The sequence below is a fragment of the Siphateles boraxobius genome, unplaced genomic scaffold (assembly GCF_051911475.1).
Source record: "Siphateles boraxobius isolate OS27281-9 unplaced genomic scaffold, OSU_SipBor_1 7, whole genome shotgun sequence".
In the NCBI taxonomy this organism is placed as follows: Eukaryota; Metazoa; Chordata; class Actinopteri; order Cypriniformes; family Leuciscidae; genus Siphateles; species Siphateles boraxobius.
Window position 1 is genome coordinate 16,578,219 of NW_027509197.1, and position 21,819 is coordinate 16,600,037.

At 43.0% G+C, this 21,819-nt stretch overlaps 1 protein-coding gene across 1 annotated transcript; it reads left to right on the forward strand.

Annotated features, from left to right (window-relative positions):
• Nucleotides 1-18,009: 18,009 nt before the first annotated feature.
• On the forward strand, nucleotides 18,010-18,842 carry LOC143723969 (gamma-crystallin M1). Its single transcript, XM_077216926.1, has 3 exons — nucleotides 18,010-18,018; nucleotides 18,188-18,439; nucleotides 18,567-18,842. The coding sequence occupies exons 1-3, from the start codon at nucleotides 18,010-18,012 to the stop codon at nucleotides 18,840-18,842; spliced, it is 537 nt and encodes a 178-aa protein (XP_077073041.1).
• The last annotated feature ends 2,977 nt before the right edge of the window (nucleotides 18,843-21,819 follow it).

Below are 21,819 nucleotides of genomic sequence, written 5' to 3' on the forward strand. Positions count from 1 at the left end.
TTTTGCAGTAGGCTACTACATTTTTTTTAATATTATCAAATCCGCCGTTAGAACGAAGAAATCTTCTCCAGTGTGCGAATACAACTGGATGGACGATGTTCTCCATCTACAGTTAAAAGGCCTGATCTTCTATTATAATCGTTAGATTAACGATAACTCCTGGTTAACATTGACGTAGCTAATCAATCGAAAACCTAAGACATTTAAATCAGAGTGCTATTGTGATTAAATGTTTACGAGAGCCGGACAACAGAAGTACAATTCCTGTGTCCATATTTATGCGTAGTGTAAACCTGCCCATAAAACCTGTCTTTGTGCAGTATAGCACCGAAAAATCCGCCGAGATTTAAAATTGTATCTTGTGAATTGTGAAAATTCACTAAGAGTGAAAACTCTCTCAGAACTGAAATCGAGTGGTTGTAATTCCGCTGACAAACACTAGAGGGTTCAGCCTCAAATGTCTAACATTTCTCAAATGACCACCCTCTGATGTCATTCTGCATGAGCGCAATAGCGCCATCTTGTGGCGTTATCAGAGAATGCTCTCCCACTGCTAAATTCTAGTGTGACTAGTGAATTAGCCTGTCTAAATTCTCAATAATTATTTGCATTTACAGCTTTGCTCGTGCAAATATTATTTTGTGTTAGATAATTTTCCTGCTTTTGACTGGTACATTTACTTTAAGTTTGGTCAAACAAGATTTGAATTAAAACTTAGATTAAAATCTCAGCCTAGCCATCTAAAGCCCACTTAGAAGGAAATCCGCCACCTAGTGGCCACCAACCGCTCAGTCGGTTCACTCAGCTCTCTTTTCTCTTTTTTTAGTTCTGTTGTGAATTGTTTTATTTCTACTTTTTTTCTTTTGATTATTTTATAATTATTGATGACACTTCAGGATATCATCCTGATTTTTCAATTCTTTTACACGCTTATTTAAGATTGGTTCAAACAACTTTGAATTTAAACTTAAATAAAAATGTCTGATTCAACCAGGTCAACCACAGGGAGGAAGTGTGCCCCCTTTGTGGTGAAATACCACTACTGCGGTTTGCCTTCTCCTGTGTTTCATCCTGCTTGGCTTATTTCTACTTTTCTCTTTTGATTATTTCATAATTATTAATGATACCTTAACGTTATCATTGGTAGTTATTGGATATTATTCTGATTTTCCTTAATTCTTCTTACATGCTTATTTAAATTTGATAACTTTGAATTTAATTAAGTTTGTCTGTTAAGTCAGGTGCACCACCACTGAGGAAGTCGCACCCTGGTGGCACCAAGACGCCACTACAGCCTGCCTCCTCCTGTGTTCCATCTGGTTTTCTTTATTTTCTCTCTTTTTGGGGTTAGGTTATTTTGATAAAATACCATCATTATCATAATTTCCCTTTTTTATTATTATTTAGTAAAACCTTTGACTCTTATTGCTACATAAAAATAAAAAAAATCAATCCATTTGGTTTAAACGAGGAATCCTTAATCCACTTTAAGTTTCACTTGTTTAACCTTTGTGTATTTATAGGTGGCATTCACTAGAGCACTGTGGTGAGTTGTGGTATTCTCTGAGTGGTATCCCGCAAGCAAGGTTACCCGACCGGCGGTAGTGATGCTGGCCGTGTGTGAGTTTCGGACACTTCCAAATCAGCAATTTGGCACTCCAAAAGGTAACGTCAACCACGTCAGTCGACACACAAGGCAATTTTGGAATAATTACCTAAACCGAGGCCTAAAGAGGAGCCACTCTTTTTGAGGGTTCTGGGGAAAATCCACTTTGCCGTGCTGTCTGGCAGATGACACCTTGGAGTGCCGGTTGTGTTTAAAGTCAGGTTGTTTGAGAGGGCGCAGCAAGGTACAGGGAGACAACGAAGTTGCCCGAGAAAACTGCGGTCAAGTGTCGGGAACCGTCGGAGGAGTTGACTGAGCCACGGGTTCCCACCAGAGTGGCCTCAATTCACCGCAGGTAAACTAAATTTAGTAAAACCCATTCCACTTACTATAAGCCACAGAATACTAGATATCTGCCGGATATTTTAAGCGGTTGGCCCGTTCAGACCTATTCATTTATTTACTTCTATGAAACAAAGAAGTAAATAAATATAAAATATATAAATAAAATACTTCAATCTTTTCCATCTTGCTATTTTTCTGTTCTGTTGTGATCTGGTCCTTTCATTTTACCTAGAGACAGAACCTCTGAGAGCCACCAAGGAAGCTAAATAATAGAGTAACAAACCAAGCAGCCGGTGTCATCACGTGACCCGCTAGGCTACTGCCTGTCAAATCTCTAGTTCGGATCCTTCGTCGACCCAAGTTAATTGGCTCCGCTAACTGTTTACATCAGTTAGCCCCAAAATTCTCATAAACGGCATAGCCCGTTTGAGTATAGCTTGTTAACCTTAGAACGAACTTGCATTGGTCTCTTTGTTTGTGTGTGTTGTGTTCCTCTCGCCCACAGTGAGCCAGTATGTTCCGGTCCAACAGTCATGGTCGAGAGCCATGACGACCTCCTTCCTGCCTAAGGACGCTGCCGTGGACAAGCTGATGGCCCACGATCCGACCCAGAGCTACAACTACAAAGACTGGGCCAAAATCGTTGGAAACCTCGCTCAGGCACGGCTCAGAGAAAGGAGCAGCATCAACCTGGAGCAGGAAGCCGCAACGCTAATGCTTTAAGCGGAGGAGGCCCGGAGGAACCAGGCCCACGTGCAGAGGCGTCTAGATCAACTACTCCGCGAGACCCACGAACAGCGCGGGACAGAGGATGCAACAGACCCAGCGCTATAGAAAGAAGCGGAAAGACTTCAAAAGGCCCTGGGTGATCTTCGTCTGGACAAGGTCACAACTGACCTGCAGTTGAATGATGTAACCATTACTGACATTGTACTTGCACTATGGGCAGACAACTCAGCCATCAGTGTCTCAATATTCAATGCTCACATTGAAGACACACCGGACCTTCCTTCTGCCAGCAAGCCCACCCGTTTTCCTTTAAACACGTGCCCATCAACCATGATGACGGCCAAAAGTGTCTGCGCTTGGAACTTGCACTGGAACCACCGGTGTCTGACTCATTACTTCCTGGTCCTTCTGGACCCGCCCCATGATGTCTACATCGGACCAGACATCCTGACTCGCCTCAAGGCTCATGTGGACATCATTAATGAGGTAGTGTGGGCCCCATTGACTTTACAGCCCCCTGTTGTTCCAACCAACACTGAGAACCTCCTGTCAGGTCAGACCATTCCTGAGGTTTGCACCCTAATCAACGAACAGGAAACTGTGATACCAGCTTGCACCAAAGGGGTCGCCGTCCGGCTCAACATGCGTTGTGGCTTCTTTCAACCTTCACCTGAATGTGTTGAACTTGGACTCACACTGGAAGCCACACCCCTTACTGAAGTGTCATCTCGTGTAGCCTACATCCTTTTCAACAACTGCATGGCAAGGGACATCACAATTCCCAAGGCCTACCGAGTGGGATGGCTAGGGAGCCACGACTTCCATGACTTTGAACTCACACTACCAATCATTGGGCCAATCCCATCTTCAATGATACCCGAAGGGAGCACAAACCACACAGTGTTCACAGCACCCTTCAAACTCATCTCCATCACTTCGGTCATGCCAATGGACAAAGACCATGTATGCAGAACAGAACTGACAGAGGACCAACACCTTGCAGTATACACAGTCTCCAAACAGCCTGCCTACGAGACTGACGACACTGCTGCACCTCTGCCTGCCAACACGACAGACGACACACCAACAGAGTGTGTACCCAGGATTTGAGTCTAAAGTTCAGCAAATTCTAAAAGACGCTGACGCAATTAAAAATGATGCAGATCTACAAAGACTCAGACAAGTCCTTTACAAGTTCAAAGCATCCTTTGCCAAAGACTCTTTAGATTGTGCTCTCACCAAACTCCACACTGTGCGCATCCTAACACACCCTAATACTCCTCCCACTTTTGTCAGGCAGTACAAGATCCCCATCGCGTCACACGAACCGGTGCAAGAGATCATCGAATCCATGCTTGAAAAAGGTGTCATCCCTCCATGCAACAGCACCTATTCTGCCCCCATCTGGCCCGTCCTCAAACCAAACGGCAAGTGGCGACCCACCATTGACTACAGGAAACTGAATAAACAGGTGCCACTGTCCCGATGGCCCATGACCCAGCTGGAAAAAGAAATACCCAGAATCAGAGGAGCCACAATCTTCTCCACGCTTGATGTGGCCTCTTGATTCTGGACCATACCTGTGCATCCAGAAGATCAGCACAAGCTAGCCTTCATGTTCGGCAACAGACAATTCACTTTCACCAGGTACCCGTTAGGCTATGCCAACTCACCTGCTGAGTTCAACATCTTCCTGAACAAAGCATGCCCAGATGCCAGAATGAGAGGTAACCTTAGCTACGTTGATGATGTTCTCATGAAAAGCACAACAGTGGCTGACCACCTCAAAGAGATAGACTATGTTTTGAACCAATTATCCACTGCCGGCGCCAAGAACACCCTCCACAGAGGACAGTGGTGTCGAATCAAAGTCAACTATGTGGGCCTACTCATCGGATCACGAAGCATCGAACCGCAGTCCAGCCGTATTCAAGCTGTTCAAAACATCAAGCCACCCACCAACATCTCAGAGCCACAAAGCTTTCTATGGGTGTGCAATTACTCACGGCAGTTCAGCGAAAGCTACTCAGACATTGCGAAACCTCTAACTGCCCTTCTGAAAAAAGACTGCCCACTTGTATGGACAGAAGTTCAAGAAAATGCCATGAATGAGCTAAGACGACACCTATGCACAGCTACTTGTCTGGCTTACCCTGACCCACAAAAAGTGTTCTATCTAGAAACTGGGTTCTCCAACCACTGTGTCAGTGCTGGCCTGTACCAAAGGCATGATCAAGACAAAAGAGTCGTTACATATGCCAGCAAGACACTTCTCCCACCAGAGAATAAATTCTCAGACTGTGAAAAAGCTCTGCTCTGCACTGTATGGGCCATCCAGAGATTCTCCAACTACATTGGAGCCCAAAAAGTTATCAACGGCCTGGCAGCCTACCAAAACTGCTCTGATAACACACCAGCTGCAACGGTGGATGTAGAAGAACCCCAAAGGCAACAACTGACCTGTCACAGGTACTTTGATGAGAATGCGTGCCAAGGTATGCCCACAGCCTACGTCGATAGATGCTCCTACAACCACGAGGGCACTCGCCAAGATGGTGCGGGCGTACTATGGGTAAATGACCTAACGTGCCCACCACGACACTTCAAGTTGGGCCCGCAGTCATCACAATATGCTGAGGTAGCAGCCATTCTCATAACGCTGCAAATCGCGTTGACACATAATATCAAAGAACTCCTTATGTGCACAGACTCTGACTATGCCAGACTCAGTTTCACATGCCACCTTCCAGGCTGGAAACAAAATGGCTTTAAGACTTCAAATAACATACCTGTCACACACCAACACCTGTTCTAGGCATGCGATGACATCACAAGAACACACAAGATGATTATCTACTGGAAAAAGGTGAAAGGGCACTCAAGGCAACCGGGCCTTGACAAAGACTTGAATGACCAAACTGATGCCCTTGCCAAGACTGGCGCACTGCACGGCACTCTATGGTCACCTCCGACCCACCCACCTACCTTTAACGTTGCAGTGATAACCCGTAGCAAACGAACCTTTCCTGCAACAGTACCAACCTCACAGACTCTAACGCTAGCTCCACAGATGTCAAACAACGACATAGCAAACATGCAAGCCTCTGACACATCCATACAGACTATTCTGAACCACCTCTCAGACCCCTCCAACCACCCCATCGCACCGTCTGAACTCACAGATAACCCGTGCCTCAGACGTCTACATGACATCAAACACATTATGCGTGTGACGCACAACATTTTGTGGTATGCACCTGATGACATCACTGTGCCAAAGCTTGTGGTGCCACAATGCCTAAGGGGGGTCATGCTGATGTATGCCCAGGACGCACCATGTGCCGGACACCACGGCACCAGGGCCACTTATGAGACACTGAAGCAAGTGACCTACTGGCCCCGCTTGCAGAAAGACGTGGCAGAATATGTCAATATGTCAGAGAATGCCTGGTTTGCTGCCAGTTTCAACCACCAAACCCAAACCACAAAGCTCCATTGCAACGCAGAGGAGTCACATTTCCATGGTCAGACCTCCAAATCGACCGGGTAGGACCTCTGCCCTGGTCAACGAGGGGCAACAAGTACTTCCTCACGGTCGTGTGCCAGTTCAAAAAGTGGGTAGAGTGTCTTCCAGCACCCAAAAACACTGCCCAGACCACGGCATACCTCCTGATGAACCACCTCTTCTGCATGTTCGGACTGCCACTGAGAGTCAACTCGGACCGAGGTACTCACTTTACACCTGAGTTAGGCGGACAAGACCGCCACACCAAACGGTTCCTGGGAGCTTTGCTCGGAGCCGCTGCTGCTGTCGGAACCCTGTTTAACATTGGTATGTCCAGTGTCAACACAGTAAGCCTAGCCACCTTGAGGCGGCATGTGGCTGAAATTCAGACTGAGATCCCACAGCTAAAACAGCAACTCACCACACAGAATGCATCCCTGCAGACCATCGGCAAGACATTGAAGAGAACTGTGGTAATTCTCAACACTCACAGCGTTCTGCTGAACCAGACAGTGAACTCCATGAAACAGCTGTTTACTGTCTTCCAGAATGACTTTGCTCAAACTCAGCTGGTCACTGCCCTGATGACAGACATGCTGCGGGAGTTGAGCTCCTCCATTGACAGCCTAGCCATGGGTAGAATTCCACCGTACCTGATACCCTTAAGCCGTGGAAACACCGTGCTGGCTTCCGCCATCACCACGCCAACTGACCCTCTACAAATACACCTGGCCTACCACGACAGCGACACCCAGCTGCACCTGGCCCTGAACCTGCACATGTGCACCTTGACCAAAGACATTCACTATCTCTGCCCTAGCAAATCCTTCCTCAGAGACAACACTGACGGAATCTGCGGGTTGCAACCCATGATCAGCGACACACGCTGCCCTGCCGAGGCCAAGCCTCGAACTCAAGTCACCGAGACACGAGCAGAGATTGTAGGCGACAGGTGGCTCGTTAACACCCCAGTGCGCACAGCTACACTCACCTACGACCAACAGGACACTGCCACCCGTGTGACCTTGCTCAACCAGAGCATGTGGATTCAAGTACCGAAAGGTGCCATCCTCCACCTTGATGACCTGGCATCGTACCATCTTCCAAGCGAAGAGTATCAATCAGAACTGGAAATCCCATCCTTCTTTAAGAAGCACGACTTCGCCCTAGATCCAGAACTGGAACTGGGGATTGAAAAAGGGGAACCCAGCTAATCGACATTGCAGCTATCAACACAGCCCTCCAAGCTTTGTCTCGACTGCCCATCTCGACTACCTCACCTGTCGTCCAAGCCTGGACCGCAGCTGACACCGCACTGTGTCTTTCTACAACAGTAGGTTACGCCATGACCCTGGGCCTGGCCTTCATCCTGTTTAAAAGTGTCAATGAGAAGAGTGCGTCCATGATCAAGCACAGAGACGCTTTTCCTCCAGGCTTCAAACGGAACCTGCGAAAAAGGGATGCCACGACAGAGACCATGTCAAACCTTATCGAAATGGACCTTCAGCCTGAGGAACCAAAGGCGGAGGACAAGTAGGAAACCCCTGCTATACGACCGTCATGATTCACCTGCCATCCGCCCATTGTGATGAGTGTCGTCCGATGATGTCCACAAAGGGACTTCATCCGACGAAAAGGGGGACTGTAGCGTATGCGTCTGGATGAATCATGATTCGTGTAAGCTTAATCATCATTGTTAATGAACACTACATCTTTGCTAAGTTTCCTTAAACTTCAAACTGTGTGACTCTGTCTAATAATTAACCAGCTCAGTGCCAAAAAGTCTGGGGAAGATGGCCCTTTCAACACTTTTATGGCACTGAGAGCGATGCCAGAACAATCTACACATTCCCCCAAGCTCTAGGTCCGAGCTTCAGAGAGATTTTAATCGGCTCTCCGAAGAGACTGAGAAAGCTCTCTCCAAAACGCACACACATACATGGACCGTTACTAATTTCCTCATTTAGTAGACTTTACCGAAATATATTTGATATGTTTTTATGTGTGTCGGCATGCCCAAGTCAGATGGGAATACATATATTGCTGTTGTAGTTTTAAATTAACTATAACGTGTGTAATTATGTATCAAGCCATATCTTTGTAATTCCTATGCTTTTTCATGTTTTGTCTGGTATCAATGTAAATCTCTCGGTTTGTCCCAGCTGGATCCATATCGTATATTGTGCTGAAATGTATTTTACTATGTTTTATCATCTCTGGAGTAAAATTGAATGCATTTCTGTCACTGTCATAAAACATGCAAAGTAGGTCTCGACAGGACATAGGAACACTTTTGCCGCGCACCTTTCTCACAGGTGATTGGTTCATTCACGCGAGAGAAGGCGTGAACCAAATTGCTTTAAAGAGATGCGCCAAGCACCTAGCTGTCTCTTACTTCTCCTCTCTTCGCATCATCATGTAACTGCTCCGCGTGATCCCCCTCTGGGGATCTTTTCTTTTGTTTGTTTTATTTTTCCTTTCTACTTTTTTTTTCATTTCCTCAGACGAGTAAGTGAACTAAGCTTGAATCGTTTGTCTGGTAACTTTGCGTCCGAGACCTATAAACCTTCATTTGAAAGTGCGCGCTCCAGACCATCTGCAGACCACATGACGCTCCGACGACACACACACACACACACGAAACGAGGCCGCTCACGCACGCAGCTGTTTCCAGCAACAAAGAGAACAATGTGCAAGTATATTCGTTTTTTGAGTGTTCAGAGCATTAAGATGTGTTTTCCCGTGGTGTCTCTAAAGGTTTTAAGGTCTGTGATTTGCCACTGATACTTACGGATCTCTCTCTCTCTCTCTCATTCTCTCTCTCATTTTCTCTCTCTCTTTATTGATATTTCTCTTTCATTATGTCATTGCCATTATTGTGTTTGTAAATACATTTATTGTTTGTTATAACCGGTGTATGTAACTTTGCCTTTATTAAATACATTATATTCATTTATTGATTCATTCTTTTCGCTCATATACAAGTCCCTTTAATGTATACGATCCAAAGCTACGTGCTTTACAAATTTATTGATAGCCTACTTAAAGAATCGTTATAGAACAGGAAGGCTGTTCCTTCTGGCCAGAAGAAAAGCTCATCCTGCAAGTCTATAAAGTAGTATAGTTTTGTGAGGTTTGATTGAGATCGAATGATCAGGTTTTAGCTGGACAAAAAGATGATACGGTCACAAATTAATCCCCTTTAAGGTTATCCCGACGATCGATCTATGATAGGCATAATTGATATATTAAATATTTAATTATAATCCATTTTGATTGAGTATTGATATACAATTTTGCTAATTTTAACCTGTCTGTAAAATATAGTCTTATGCAATTAATTATAATACTTTGTGTTAATTGCCTAAGTACATGCAGATGCAGGGAAATATTATCCCTTTTTGGGAGATTTAACATGTATGATTATCTGGGTCAAACTGTATGAACGATTATTAATTGTAAATTACTAATCTTTGAATAAGTATCCCCAAAGCCTGACCCAGGTAATTCCTTACACCAGATAAATCCAATAAAGAGTGTATTTTTAGGTGTTCATGCCACGGCCGATGGTGTTATGAGTGTTGTAAGAATGCCCACGTCTCAGTGCCCATTCCCACACGCAGACACAGCCCACCACAATACAGGGCTAGAACAAATAAAATTGACTCATGTCGATTGTGCAATAAATGTAGTGAATGTGCCCACGACACAGTGCCCACAAACACTACACAAAGCATGTCCCATGGTTTCTGTAAAAACGAAACCAATACACATTCAGTCGGCGCGAGCCGACAGTGTTCTCAGTGCAGTAAGTGTGCCCGCTGTCCCGTGCCCACATTCCCTCACAGACATGCCGAACCCCACGGGGCTCGTCCCGCTCGCCTTCTCTCAAGAACCTGTCAGAGAGAAGCTGAGCGCGGTCGGGCTGCCCGCTGTGATCAGCGTACCCCCCGCCTCGCACACTGCAAACATAGTGTTTATTTCTCAGCACACCGGAGCTCTACGGCCGCCGTTATACCGCGGCCAGAGCCCAGATTTCATTCTACCTCTATTTATTCACGCAGATGCGTGGGCGAAGCTTCCCGGGGTATCAGAATGGGTACTGAATACTATAAAAAGAGGCTATTCGCTGCAGTTCGTCGAAACGACGGTAAAAAAAGAAACATCTCATCTACTTCGAGCCGAGATAGCGAAACTACCGAGCAAAGGGGCTATAGAACATTTATCTCAGACTCAGAGCGAAGGGGGTCTATACAGCAGATATTTTCTGGTACCGAAAAAAGACGGGGGTCTCAGACCCATTCTAGATCTGCAACAGCTGAACAAAGCGTTCGTGAAGCGCCAGTTCAGAATGATTACATTCTGGAAAATCTAGCGCAAGTTCGCCAGGAGGACTAGTTTATGACAATAGATCTGAAAGACGCCTATTTCCAAATGCAAATAGCGTCACGTCACAGGCAATTCTTGAGATTCGCCTTCGAGGGCCGCTGCGCCGGCCCAGATGCTGAGTTTTGCTTGTGCATCGCTCACTGATCGATAGAACAGCTCCATGGGTGTTGAATAACACATACTATTACCCAGTTCAGGCTGAACACGTTCACCCTGTCTGCGTGAAACACTGTTAACATAATCAGCTCCTGTAGGATGCTATTTCATAGGGAATGATGCTTGCAACCTCTCTTCTCCGACTCTCTGTGAGTCTATGGTGATTGTGCACTATATGTGGCCCGGGCTACTGTCCTTGGGACTTTGGTGTTGGATCCCAGTACGCACAGCGTGTTACAGTGTGTTTCCCATAGCGTAAGATATTACGCAGTACAAGAGATACTCTCGTAAGAGAACGTACTCGGTTACTAACATAACCTTGGTTCTCTCTAGAGAGGGAACGAGTACTGCGTATCTTGCCATGCATACAACAGCTCTGGTTCGCTCCGGCGATGAAAACCAGTTGTATCAGCCTAATCGAGCAATATTTATAGGACGAGGCCACGCCCTCTCTGGCGGGACGTGACGAAATGGGCGCGAAATGCCCCCATTGGATATGGTGTCACGCAGGGCCTCTCTCGATAGGCTGCTGCTGTTGCCGCAGGGCAGCCAATAAGCCCGCGCTGCGGCTTCTCCTTCCCAGGTCGGGGCACCATTGCTGAGGCTATCCAGTTCTGAGGATCTGGATGTCGTCAGTATTGATATGGGGGATTTTGAGTCTTCGCCAGCTCATACTCCCGGTAATGATGAGGAGCTTATGGAGGTTTTATCTCGTGCTGTAGCTAGATTAAATATTGAATGGCCAGTCGATGATTCTCGGAGTGTTACTAAGAAAAGTTTATTAGATGAAAGATTTCTACAATCTAAAACACAGCCTCCACATCGGGGACTCCCGTTTTTTCCCGATCTCCACGATGAGGTTTCGAGATCATGGAATAAACCGGCGTCATTCAGAGTGTTTAACCCACAAACTTCCAACTACAGTAATGTTTTGGGTGCATCTGATTATGGTTATTTGACGGTGCCTCGGGCTGAAGAGACGCTCGCGAGCCATCTCTCTCCTGAGTCATCGTCATCATTAAAAGCCCCGACGTTACCCACGAAGCCATTGAAATCTACATCTTCCCTGGTGGGTAAAGCTTATTCGGCAGCAGGTCAGGCTGCGTCATGTCTACACACTATGTCTACACTGCAGGCATACCAGGCTGATCTGCTGAAGGATATCGATGAACGTGAGGAAGTCAGCGCTGACGCAATTCCATAATTGCGTCGCGCAACAGACCTGTCTCTCCGGGCCACCAAGGAGACGGCCAAATCAGTGGGCCGTTCTATGGCAGCCCTGGTGGCCACGGAGTGGCATCTTTGGTTAAATCTGTCTGATATAAAAGATAAAGATAGGTCTGTTCTTCTGTTCTTTCAAGAATCGAAAAAACAATCTGCTGCGTTCCAGAGGTTTCTTCCTCGACGTTTCGATGTCCCAGAGACTGCTGGGGAGAAAGTGATTATTAAATCCGAGCAGTCTCGTCCGAGTACAAGCTCCTCACAGCACAGAGTGCATCAAAAACAGAGCGTCGCCACTCGGGCTCCTCCACAATCTGGGGAACCTGGGTGACGGTCACAGTCCAGGCCAGTTAGGGGTAGGCAAGATCTGAGGACTGTCATCTCTAAGAAGGCTTGGGCTAAGAAGAAGTCCTGACGCCCAGAGTGTCAGGCTTCTGAGGGTGGTCCCCTCCGGGGAGGGACGATTTCGAGAAATCGTTCATCCTCGGCAACCTCTGGGGGGCGATTCTCTGAGGAGAGTCGCAGCGCTGCCACATCGGTTGTTCCCTGCCGGTTCGCCGCTTCAGGGCACCGAGGTGTCAGCGTCCCCATACGATTCTCCGAGGAGGGTCGTAGAACGGTCAGTTCGGTTGTTCCCTGCCGGTTTGCCGCTTCAGGGCACCGAAGTGTCCGTACAACTGAATCTCGAGGCCAGTCTCGAGAGACTGGTCCCCTTAGTAGAATTTCTGGCAGCGTGGAAACTACTGCCAAATAGTGTCTGAGGTCCCGATTATTATGCAAACTGGCTCATCAGATCCTCCTATGGGCCCAGGGGAAATTACTGTCACTCAGGGCAGTTTATATTCCAGGGTGTTTGAATTTGGGAGCTGATATCCTGTCAAGGCGGGGGCTGACGGCCGGGGAGTGGAGACTTCACCCCGAGGTGGAGGAGCTCCTATGGGAGAACTATGGTCAAGCTCAGGTCGATCTTTTCGCATCTTACGATACAACCCATTGTCCGCTTTGGTTCTCCCTCACATATCCAGCTCCTCTCGGACTGGACGCTATGGTGCAGGTGTGGCCGAGGCTGCACCTGTACGCATTCCCCCCGATATCATTGCTTCCGGGAGTTCTGGAGAGGGTTCGCCAAGAAGGGGCTCATCTATTATTAGTAGCCCCGCACTGGCCGACCCGAGTGTGGTTCTCGGACCTATTGTCCCTTCTGTACGGCTCTCCCATGGAGATTCCTGTCAGAAGGGACTTGTTATCTCAAGCAGGGGGCACAATATTTCACCCTCGTCTGGAGTTGTGGAAACTGTGGGCTTGGCCTCTGAGGGGGCCCAGCTCTTAGAATCCGGTCTCTCGACTGAGGTCGTTGAGACCATCCTTCAATCCAGAGCTCCTTCCACGAGGAAACTATATCCATTGAAATGGAAACTGTTCTCTACATGGTGTGGAGAATGTTTTTTAAATCCTGTTAAATGCCCGGTTGGTACAGTTCTCGATTTCCTACAAGACCGTTTCTCTGCTGGATTATCTCCCTCCACCTTAAAGGTGTACGTAGCGGCTATATCTGCTTATCGCTCCCCTCTGGGGGCTTCTTCTCTTAGGAGAGATCCTCTTATTATTCGTTTCCTCCGTGGTACATTTAGGCTGAGGCCTGCACTGCACTCTAGAGCACCGGCTTGGGATTTGGCCATTGTACTTGAGGGTCTGGCCCTGGCTCCCTTCAAGCCTATTGAAGAGGTTTCAGAGAAGTTCCTTACACTAAAAACACTTTTTCTTCTCGCTATTTCTTCTATCAAGAGAATTGGAGATCTGCAAGCCCTGTCGGTGGCTCCTTCATGTTTGGAATTTGCACCTGGTATGGTGAAAGCATTTTTACACCCTAGGCCGGGTTACATTCCTAAGGTTCCCACTAATGTGGCGGGCCCCATTGTGCTGCAGGCTTTTTGCCCTCCACCTTTCAATACCCAAGATCAGGAAAGTCTCAATCTGTTATGTCCCGTTAGGGCTTTGGATGCCTACGTTCACAGAGCTGCCCTGTGGCGTAGATCAGAGCAGTTATTTGTCTGCTTCGGTTCAACCAAGAAAGGTTGCCCTGCATCGAGACAAGTAATGAGCAAGTGGGTAGTTGAGGCTATCTCACTTGCTTATGAAGCGGCCGGACAGCCTTCACCTATGGCTGTCCACGCCCATTCTACAAGGAGTATGGCTGCCTCTAAGGCTTTAATTTCAGGTGTTTCCCTTCAGGACATTTGTAATGAGGCAGGCTGGTCCTCACCGCATACATTTGTCAGATTTTACGACCTACACCTCTCCACTCCCGGGGCTAGGCTGCTTGTTTCTTAGTGTGCGCAAGGACTCCACACAGAACGGGCATTTCTCATTATGGCGTAGTGGGTATGGGGTTCCCACCGCGTCTCAACGCAGCTCGAGTTCCCTTGAAAGGGAAAGTCTCAGGTTACGTATGTAACCCTGGTTCCCTGATAGGGAACGAGACGCTGCGTTCTCCTGCCATACTTCCTGCATGCCCTGATCGAATTGCTTCAGGCCTTTTCAGAAGCTGTCGCGGTCTGTTTTCAGGGGTGTTTTATAGCTTCCTGGGTTATGACGTCACCCGCCTATGACGTCTCGCTCTTCCATTGGACTGATTATACACGTGCTTCGCGACGCAATCACGCAGAGTGTTCCCACCGTGTCTCAACGCAGCGTCTCGTTCCCTATCAGGGAACCAGGGTTACATACGTAACATTTTCCCCGTAGCGTAAGATATTACGCAGTACTCGTTCCCTCTCTAGAGAGAACCGAGGTTACGTTAGTAACCGAGTACGTTATTAAAAAAAAAAACTAGCTGCTTACTGATGATATTTAAGTTTGCAAACTTTAACTCTTCGGGGTCGCCGATCACGCCGGCGTGATCAAGTTACATGACCAGTTTAAGACGTCGAAGCATAAAAACAAAGTCACGTTGAGTGCTGCCGTCCACTTCTGTCGAAAGTGCTGGCTTGTTTGTTGACTTTTTGTTTTGTGTTGATAGACCAAGTAAAAACGGAGATTAATCATTTAAACTTTATATAAAAAAATACTGACGCGTTCGTAAAAGAACGCAAGATGGGATGCGACAGGCGTTGCATTTATTCTAATAACTTCGTCGGTTTTTGTCATAAAACAAAACGGAGAAAAATGTGTGAATCTGCTGACTCTGCTATTCAGGCTGCACATTTTAGGGAATGGAGGAGGAGCCAACTGAGCTAAGACGCAAAATTGAAAGGCAGAGGATTTACGGAGTTGATAAAGATAGACATATATACGTTATATATATAGAGAGAGATTATTGCTAGTTTTTGGAAGAGTTTGAGTAGATTTTGAGAGTAGTTTAGGAGTAGTGTAGATAGTTTAGGTAGTTTAGGAGTAGTTTAGGTAGTTTAGGAGTAGATTTAGCTAAGCTGTTTTGAGGAGAGGCACAGATAAAAAATAAAAATAAAAAACACCTGATATTTGCAGTAAATAGTTGTATGTATAATTTGATTTTGTGTTCATTTTACCTATTGTATGGTATATTTGCACTATTGAGGAACCCCTCTTACTCAAGGAATGAAATCCCTGTAATGTAGATATCTGTGTAATTGTACATGAATTGTTTTGTAGAGTTTCTAAGCAAAAAAGAAATGAAAAAACGCCTATTGCCACACCTGCTTTTTGCTGCATATAGTTTAATTTTATCTCAATTTTAAATTTTTTATGTTGTATTTGCACTATTTGCGAACCCTCATACTCTGGGAATGCAAGGCCTTAAATATAGCTCTCTGAATAATTGTGTGCACAACATTTTTTAAAAAGTGGCTGAGCTAAAAAGAAAGAAAAAAAGCCTATGGCTACACACGCTTTTTTTTGTAAATCATATTTTTTTTGTATATAGGTTGATTATATCTGAATTGTACCTGTATATGTTGACATTTACAACTTGTGTTTACATTTTAAACCTTTTAAAATGCTTCATTGAGCATGTTTGTGTTTTTTGTAGTAGAAAAGCTATAATTTTTCTATTCGGATTTTGTGTTTTTTGTGTGATTTTGGGTCCAGTATGTTGATAGAGTACATCAAAGTGAAAAACTAATTGTCTGATCATATAGGTGATGTTGTGCTGAAAAAAATTATACCAAACATTGGTATGGTAAACATTTTTTTATGTTGCAAAATTTAAAAAAAAAAAAAGTACTCAAAAACGGCCAAAATAGCCCAAGACTCCAAAGGGTTAAAAAAAAAAAAATATCAGTTGCCTCAATTTTATTTAGTAGAACTTTTCCAGGTTTACAGTGTACAATACATACAGGAAAATATTTACCTGGATTTTCCATAAATTGGTCATAAAATCTAATCTAAACTAAAGTCAATAATAAACAAATAAATATGTTTTATTTCTCCATTGATACTAAGCAGCACATACTTCAGGTAATCATCACTCTTACCTGCAGACTGTATAAAGACAGCAGAATAGATTATAGGTCTGTGAGATTCTGTAGTTGAACAGATGGAACATACGTTTTAATTATATTTCAAATGCTTGCACTGTGAAGTGAAACAAATATGAAAGGTATATATAAATACCACTTCAACCATCTAAAATCATACTCGCTAAATATTCTCATCCACGGGTTTAAATTTATTTATTATAATATACATATAATTATTTTAATTAAAATACCACATTTAAATCAAATACATATTTAAACTACATAATACACACACATACATATATATCTATCATGAAACAGAAGGATTCACAGTAATGTGATAAACAGGTTTATTTGCAGAAGTATATGAACACAACAATGGAAGCGGGTGAGTAACTGAAGAATATAATGTTCAGGATGGATATCTGGATGAGTAATAGTCTTATTGTGGCAGGTTCTGAAATGGAGATCGAGGTAGATGACTGAAGGAAGCAGATGACTGAAGACAAATAGTTCCGGTACGTTTCAGGTAGGTAAGGAGTCAGGTAAGTGTTCTTTGAGGGAACAACGAGACCAGACAATGGTAAACTGCAGTGGGAAGAGTTATATAGTGCTGGATGATGATCAATGAAGATTGGTGACAGGTGACAGTGATCTCTGTGATTGGGAAGTGCATGCAGGTGTGCGCCAGGGAGAATGAAGGGAAATGTAGTGAGGAGGTGATGACTAGCTGGTGACCGTGACAGTATACATATATATATATATATATATATATATATATATATATATATATATATATATATATATATATATATATAGTTTAAATATATGTATTATTTGGATTAAATTAATTATTTTAATTAATACAAAAAATAATACTTTTGCTTGGTTAATTTGATGCTCAACCATAGTCAATTGAATTTGTCTTGGCATGAGCAATCCTGCTTGTAATGCATGTAAAAAATTGCGGAAATGGAATTTTCTCTGTTTCCATGTGCAATATTTAAAATATGAGTAATACATGTATATTTATAAATATATTTATAAATAAAATATTTAGCACATTTCATGAAAAATGCCACATAGTTACAAGAGACTGTAAATACAAAGAGACTTAATATAAAGAGACTTATATATTGTCAAATACACTAAATGTTGTATATTTGTATGAGATGAGTGCTATACTTGTGCATAAAGAGCATTTATTTCCATGGTCCTGACATCTAAGCTTACATTGTTTGAGTATAAAAATTACATTTATAATTCCAGAGGTTAGTTGAAGTCTATTTTGTCCCTTTTGTAAAACTTAATATGATAAGGGAAAAGCTAACAGCCATATTTTGTCTCTGTCATATGAATACGGTCACATTCACTCTGGATGTGACTAAAGTTTTGTCTATACTGTAAAAGACAATACACAAAAAGCTGCCAGAGATGTATGGATAAAATCTATTGTTTCAGTTTACAGGACCACTTCAGCAGAAGTACTGCTTAATCATCAGCTTTTGGCATTTGAATAACAACAAAATGTGGGCCCCTGGTTCTTGTATAAAAACCACAACCGAAGGCCATCAAAGTACAGCTGGTACAGTGAGCACTGAGAAAAACAACACATCACCACCATGGGCAAGGTAATAGTGCTTGCAATAAGTATGCTTAATAAAACTGCTTAATATTTGATAGAAAGCTTTATATGTTCATAATAAAGCCAGTGTGTATTTGTTTAAAATCTGATGCAATTCAGATCTAAAAAGCATTCAGTTTATTTAAAAACAGTGTATTTTTTAATTCCATCAACAGGTCATCTTCTACGAGGACAGGAACTTCCAGGGCCGCAACTATGAGTGCATTAATGACTGTTCTGATATATCCTCATACCTGAGCCGTGTTGGTTCCATCAGGGTGGAAAGCGGTTGTTTCATGGTCTATGAGCGCAATAACTTCATGGGCAACCAGTTCTTCCTGAGGAGGGGCGAGTACCATGACATGCAGCGGATGATAAGCATGGGCATGATGTTCGACAGTATCAGATCTTGCCGCATGATTCCTTCAGTAAGGGTCTCACTTTGTTATCGGTGTTGTGCAGATGCAATGCACTATTTGTTTTATAATTGTAACGGTATATTATGCATGCACTGCTGAAAAACTCCTAAATGAATCATCTTTCTTTGTTTTACAGTACAGGGGATCCTTTAGGATGAGGATCTATGAGAGGGATAACTTTGGAGGACAGATGTACGAGCTAATGGATGACTGTGAAAACATCATGGATCGTTTCCGTATGTCTGACTGCCAGTCCTGTCATGTGATGGATGGCCACTGGCTCATGTATGAGCAGCCCCACTACAGAGGCAAGATGATATACTTTAGGCCTGGAGAGTACAGGAGCTTCAGGGATATGGGATATAGCAACATGAGATTCATGAGCATGAGACGTATCACTGACATGTGTTAAATCGCTAGAATTTAGAAGCAAATAAAGTGTTATTTTCAGAACTAGCTTTCGTGTCCATTGTTTCATTAGATTACTGAATGTCTGACATTTTAAAAGGATTATATCATGCATTTTTAAACAATTTAATACTTTTTTGTTAGACTTAAACCTTATCAATTTGTATATTTAGGCTACTGAACTTGAGAGAGAAGATAAGTGGAGACAGAGTTGATAAAAGTGAATAGAAACTGAAGGAAGAGTTGAATCTGTTATTATTAGATAATATGTTTGAATTGTTGTTTGTGAAGATAAAAGTCCATTTACAACAGTAAATATGTAAATTATCTAAATGTTTTAAGGTTTAGCGCAATTTCAGTCTACTGACGTGGCAAAAGACACTCAAAATTCAACAGTTTTGCAGCTGTGAGGGCGCAAACAATACTGTGACGCCAAATTGAATTTTACACATGAATCAGGAAAAGAAAAAAGTCCACGAGCCAGGCCTCGAGTCAAGGCTGAGTCAAAGGCTTCAATTCAAACTGTTTACTCAAATAACTCTCACAGGTACAGACAGGCAGGCAGGCAGGATGTCGGGCAGGATCTCTCACAAAAACACAGTAACATTAACGTAACATAACATTTACAGACGTGATCAATGACATTAACATTGACGAGAACCGACAAAGACTAACTGAAAAGAAGGAGACTAAATACAGATACAAATGAAAACAACAAGGTGAGGACATGTGACACAGATGATGATGACGATGAACAGGTGGGTAATGAGGAAGTGAGTTCAGGTGTGGAGACACAAGGGATTCTGGGATGTGTAGTGAAGACGAAGACAGAATGGTGCAGACGATGACCGTGACACAGCCCAGTATCAGTTTTGTAAATATTAGAACCTCATTGTGTAAGCAACATGGGGGGGGAGAGAATCTGAAGGCAAACAATCCAGCTGTCGGCAACCGTTCCCCGACCCCCATGATGAGAGCTAGTGGCTTAAAAAAATGCTGATTCTATTCTGTGTGTGGATTGAGCTTAACCAGCATTATTTTAAACAACAGTACAGTCTATTGAACACACTGTAGTTCTGTACCACACATCCTCGTTCCTGTCATAAATTAAATATGGAGCTACTGACTAATACAGTACTTTGTTACTTTAGGTACATGGTCGATAAAATCATAATATATGCACTATTATCAGGGTCATTGCTAGGGAATTCTGGGCCCCCTTATAAAGCATGTGAGCCCCCCCTTGTATCATTTATAGGATAAGATATGGGCATGTCGGAGTCCCACATCTGGTGCCATGTAATCTAATAGTGATTTCTTACAAAATAACAAAACAGACAAATAAATAAATGCAAATAAAGGTTTTTATTGTACATTAGCAAAAGCAATATAAATATCGCCTTGTCTTATTTGAAATAAAATTACATACAAAGTTGATATAAATATTGTATCAAAATGGTGTGAAGCAATTAATAACATCTTACGAAACACTGTTTAATGTCATCAAGCAATCATTCTATACAAACTAATACAATAACAACAAAGTACAAGAATTAAAAAAAAAAAATAGTAAAATAAAAATTAAAATGTATATATTTATTTTTAAGTAGGCCTACCAGCAATATACTATAAAATGTCTTTCCAGTCAGTTTGGTGTCTAACAACTGAGGTAAACATTCAAAAATTAAAAAAATTATCGAATGTAAAATAAAGCCAGTTAAATCTTTGGATTTAATTATTTAAATAATTCAATAATCTTGACTAATTATTGACGATGCCTTTATGACTTTTTTTATCTTTTAAGTTCTAGAGGAATGGAATTTAAATGGAGGGACAGAAATCTCTTAGGTTTCATAAAAATATATTCATTTGTGTTTAAGTTGACATAAATTTTTTTTTGGGTGAATTATAGCTTATAAATACTGTAAGCTGAGTCTTGAATAAAACTAACTCTATATCGTGAATCATATATGTGTCTGTGATGGACCACGGGGTGTAATACTTTATTTTGTCCAGCAGGTGTCTCTGGGAAACGCTATTTGTGTCCTCAGGTTAAATGCTGTGAAACAGGAGTGGAGAATTGACGGTGATTAACCATGCTGCTCATAAGAAGCTGGAGGATAGCTCAAGAAAAGGAAGCTTGGAGCTTGGTCTTGCTGTTTGGTTGTCATGCTGACTCTCTCATCCTCTCCAGTCCAAAGCTTGATGTTGTTGTTTGTGTATCTATATATTTTTTGTCTTTTATTTTAATGTAGTCATGTTTAATTATTCTAATTAAATACAACTTTGTGCAAATTTGATTACATTGTATGGCCTCTCCATTCATGTTGCTACTCCTTGAGCCAAGGGGTCGTAACATATGGGGGCTCGTCCGGGATCAAACTAAATTGGCTTAAGGTTTTGAAGACATTTGGTTAATTCTTTAATTAGAATTATGGTTTGGGTAATTCTTTAATTAGAATTGCGATTTGGGTAGTTCTTTAAGTAGAATTATTGGTTTGAAAAAAATGGATTGGATTATTATTTGGGTAAAATAAGTTGGGGAGTTTCATATAAAATAATTTTTTGGTTTGTTTGTTTTGATTAGTCGTTTTGGACTGGAGAGAGAGAGAGGTAAAACCGGTCGACAGTTGCACTACATTGCTTAAATGTTTCGGTTTAGACTGCAGTAAGCCATATAACCCTGTGTTAGGCTGAAGAGCGCTTAAAACTTTTTTTATTTTAGTTTGTGTTTGGTGCGTCGGATGCCGGTAGACTGGTTAGCAGTTGAGCTGCATGTGGGCGTACCAAAGACTAGGGTTGAGTATAATTAGTTGTTTATGTATTAGATAGATAAGGTTTTTTTTTTTTTTCTTGCAGTTGAAGTGTGATCTGTTGGATCTGGTGAGTATTACCTATTTGTTTGTTCAAATGTTCTTTTAGCTATGACAAAATAAGGCAAAAATGGAATTGTTACAGGATTTTTTTTATTGCTCCAACGA

What these genes read in the sequence shown, in the direction of transcription:
- LOC143723969 (XM_077216926.1), top strand. An exon ending in CTTGCCGCATGATTCCTTCA is followed by an intron (nt 18,440 to 18,566) that starts GTAAGGGTCTCA and finishes TTTGTTTTACAG; the next exon opens with TACAGGGGATCCTTTAGGAT.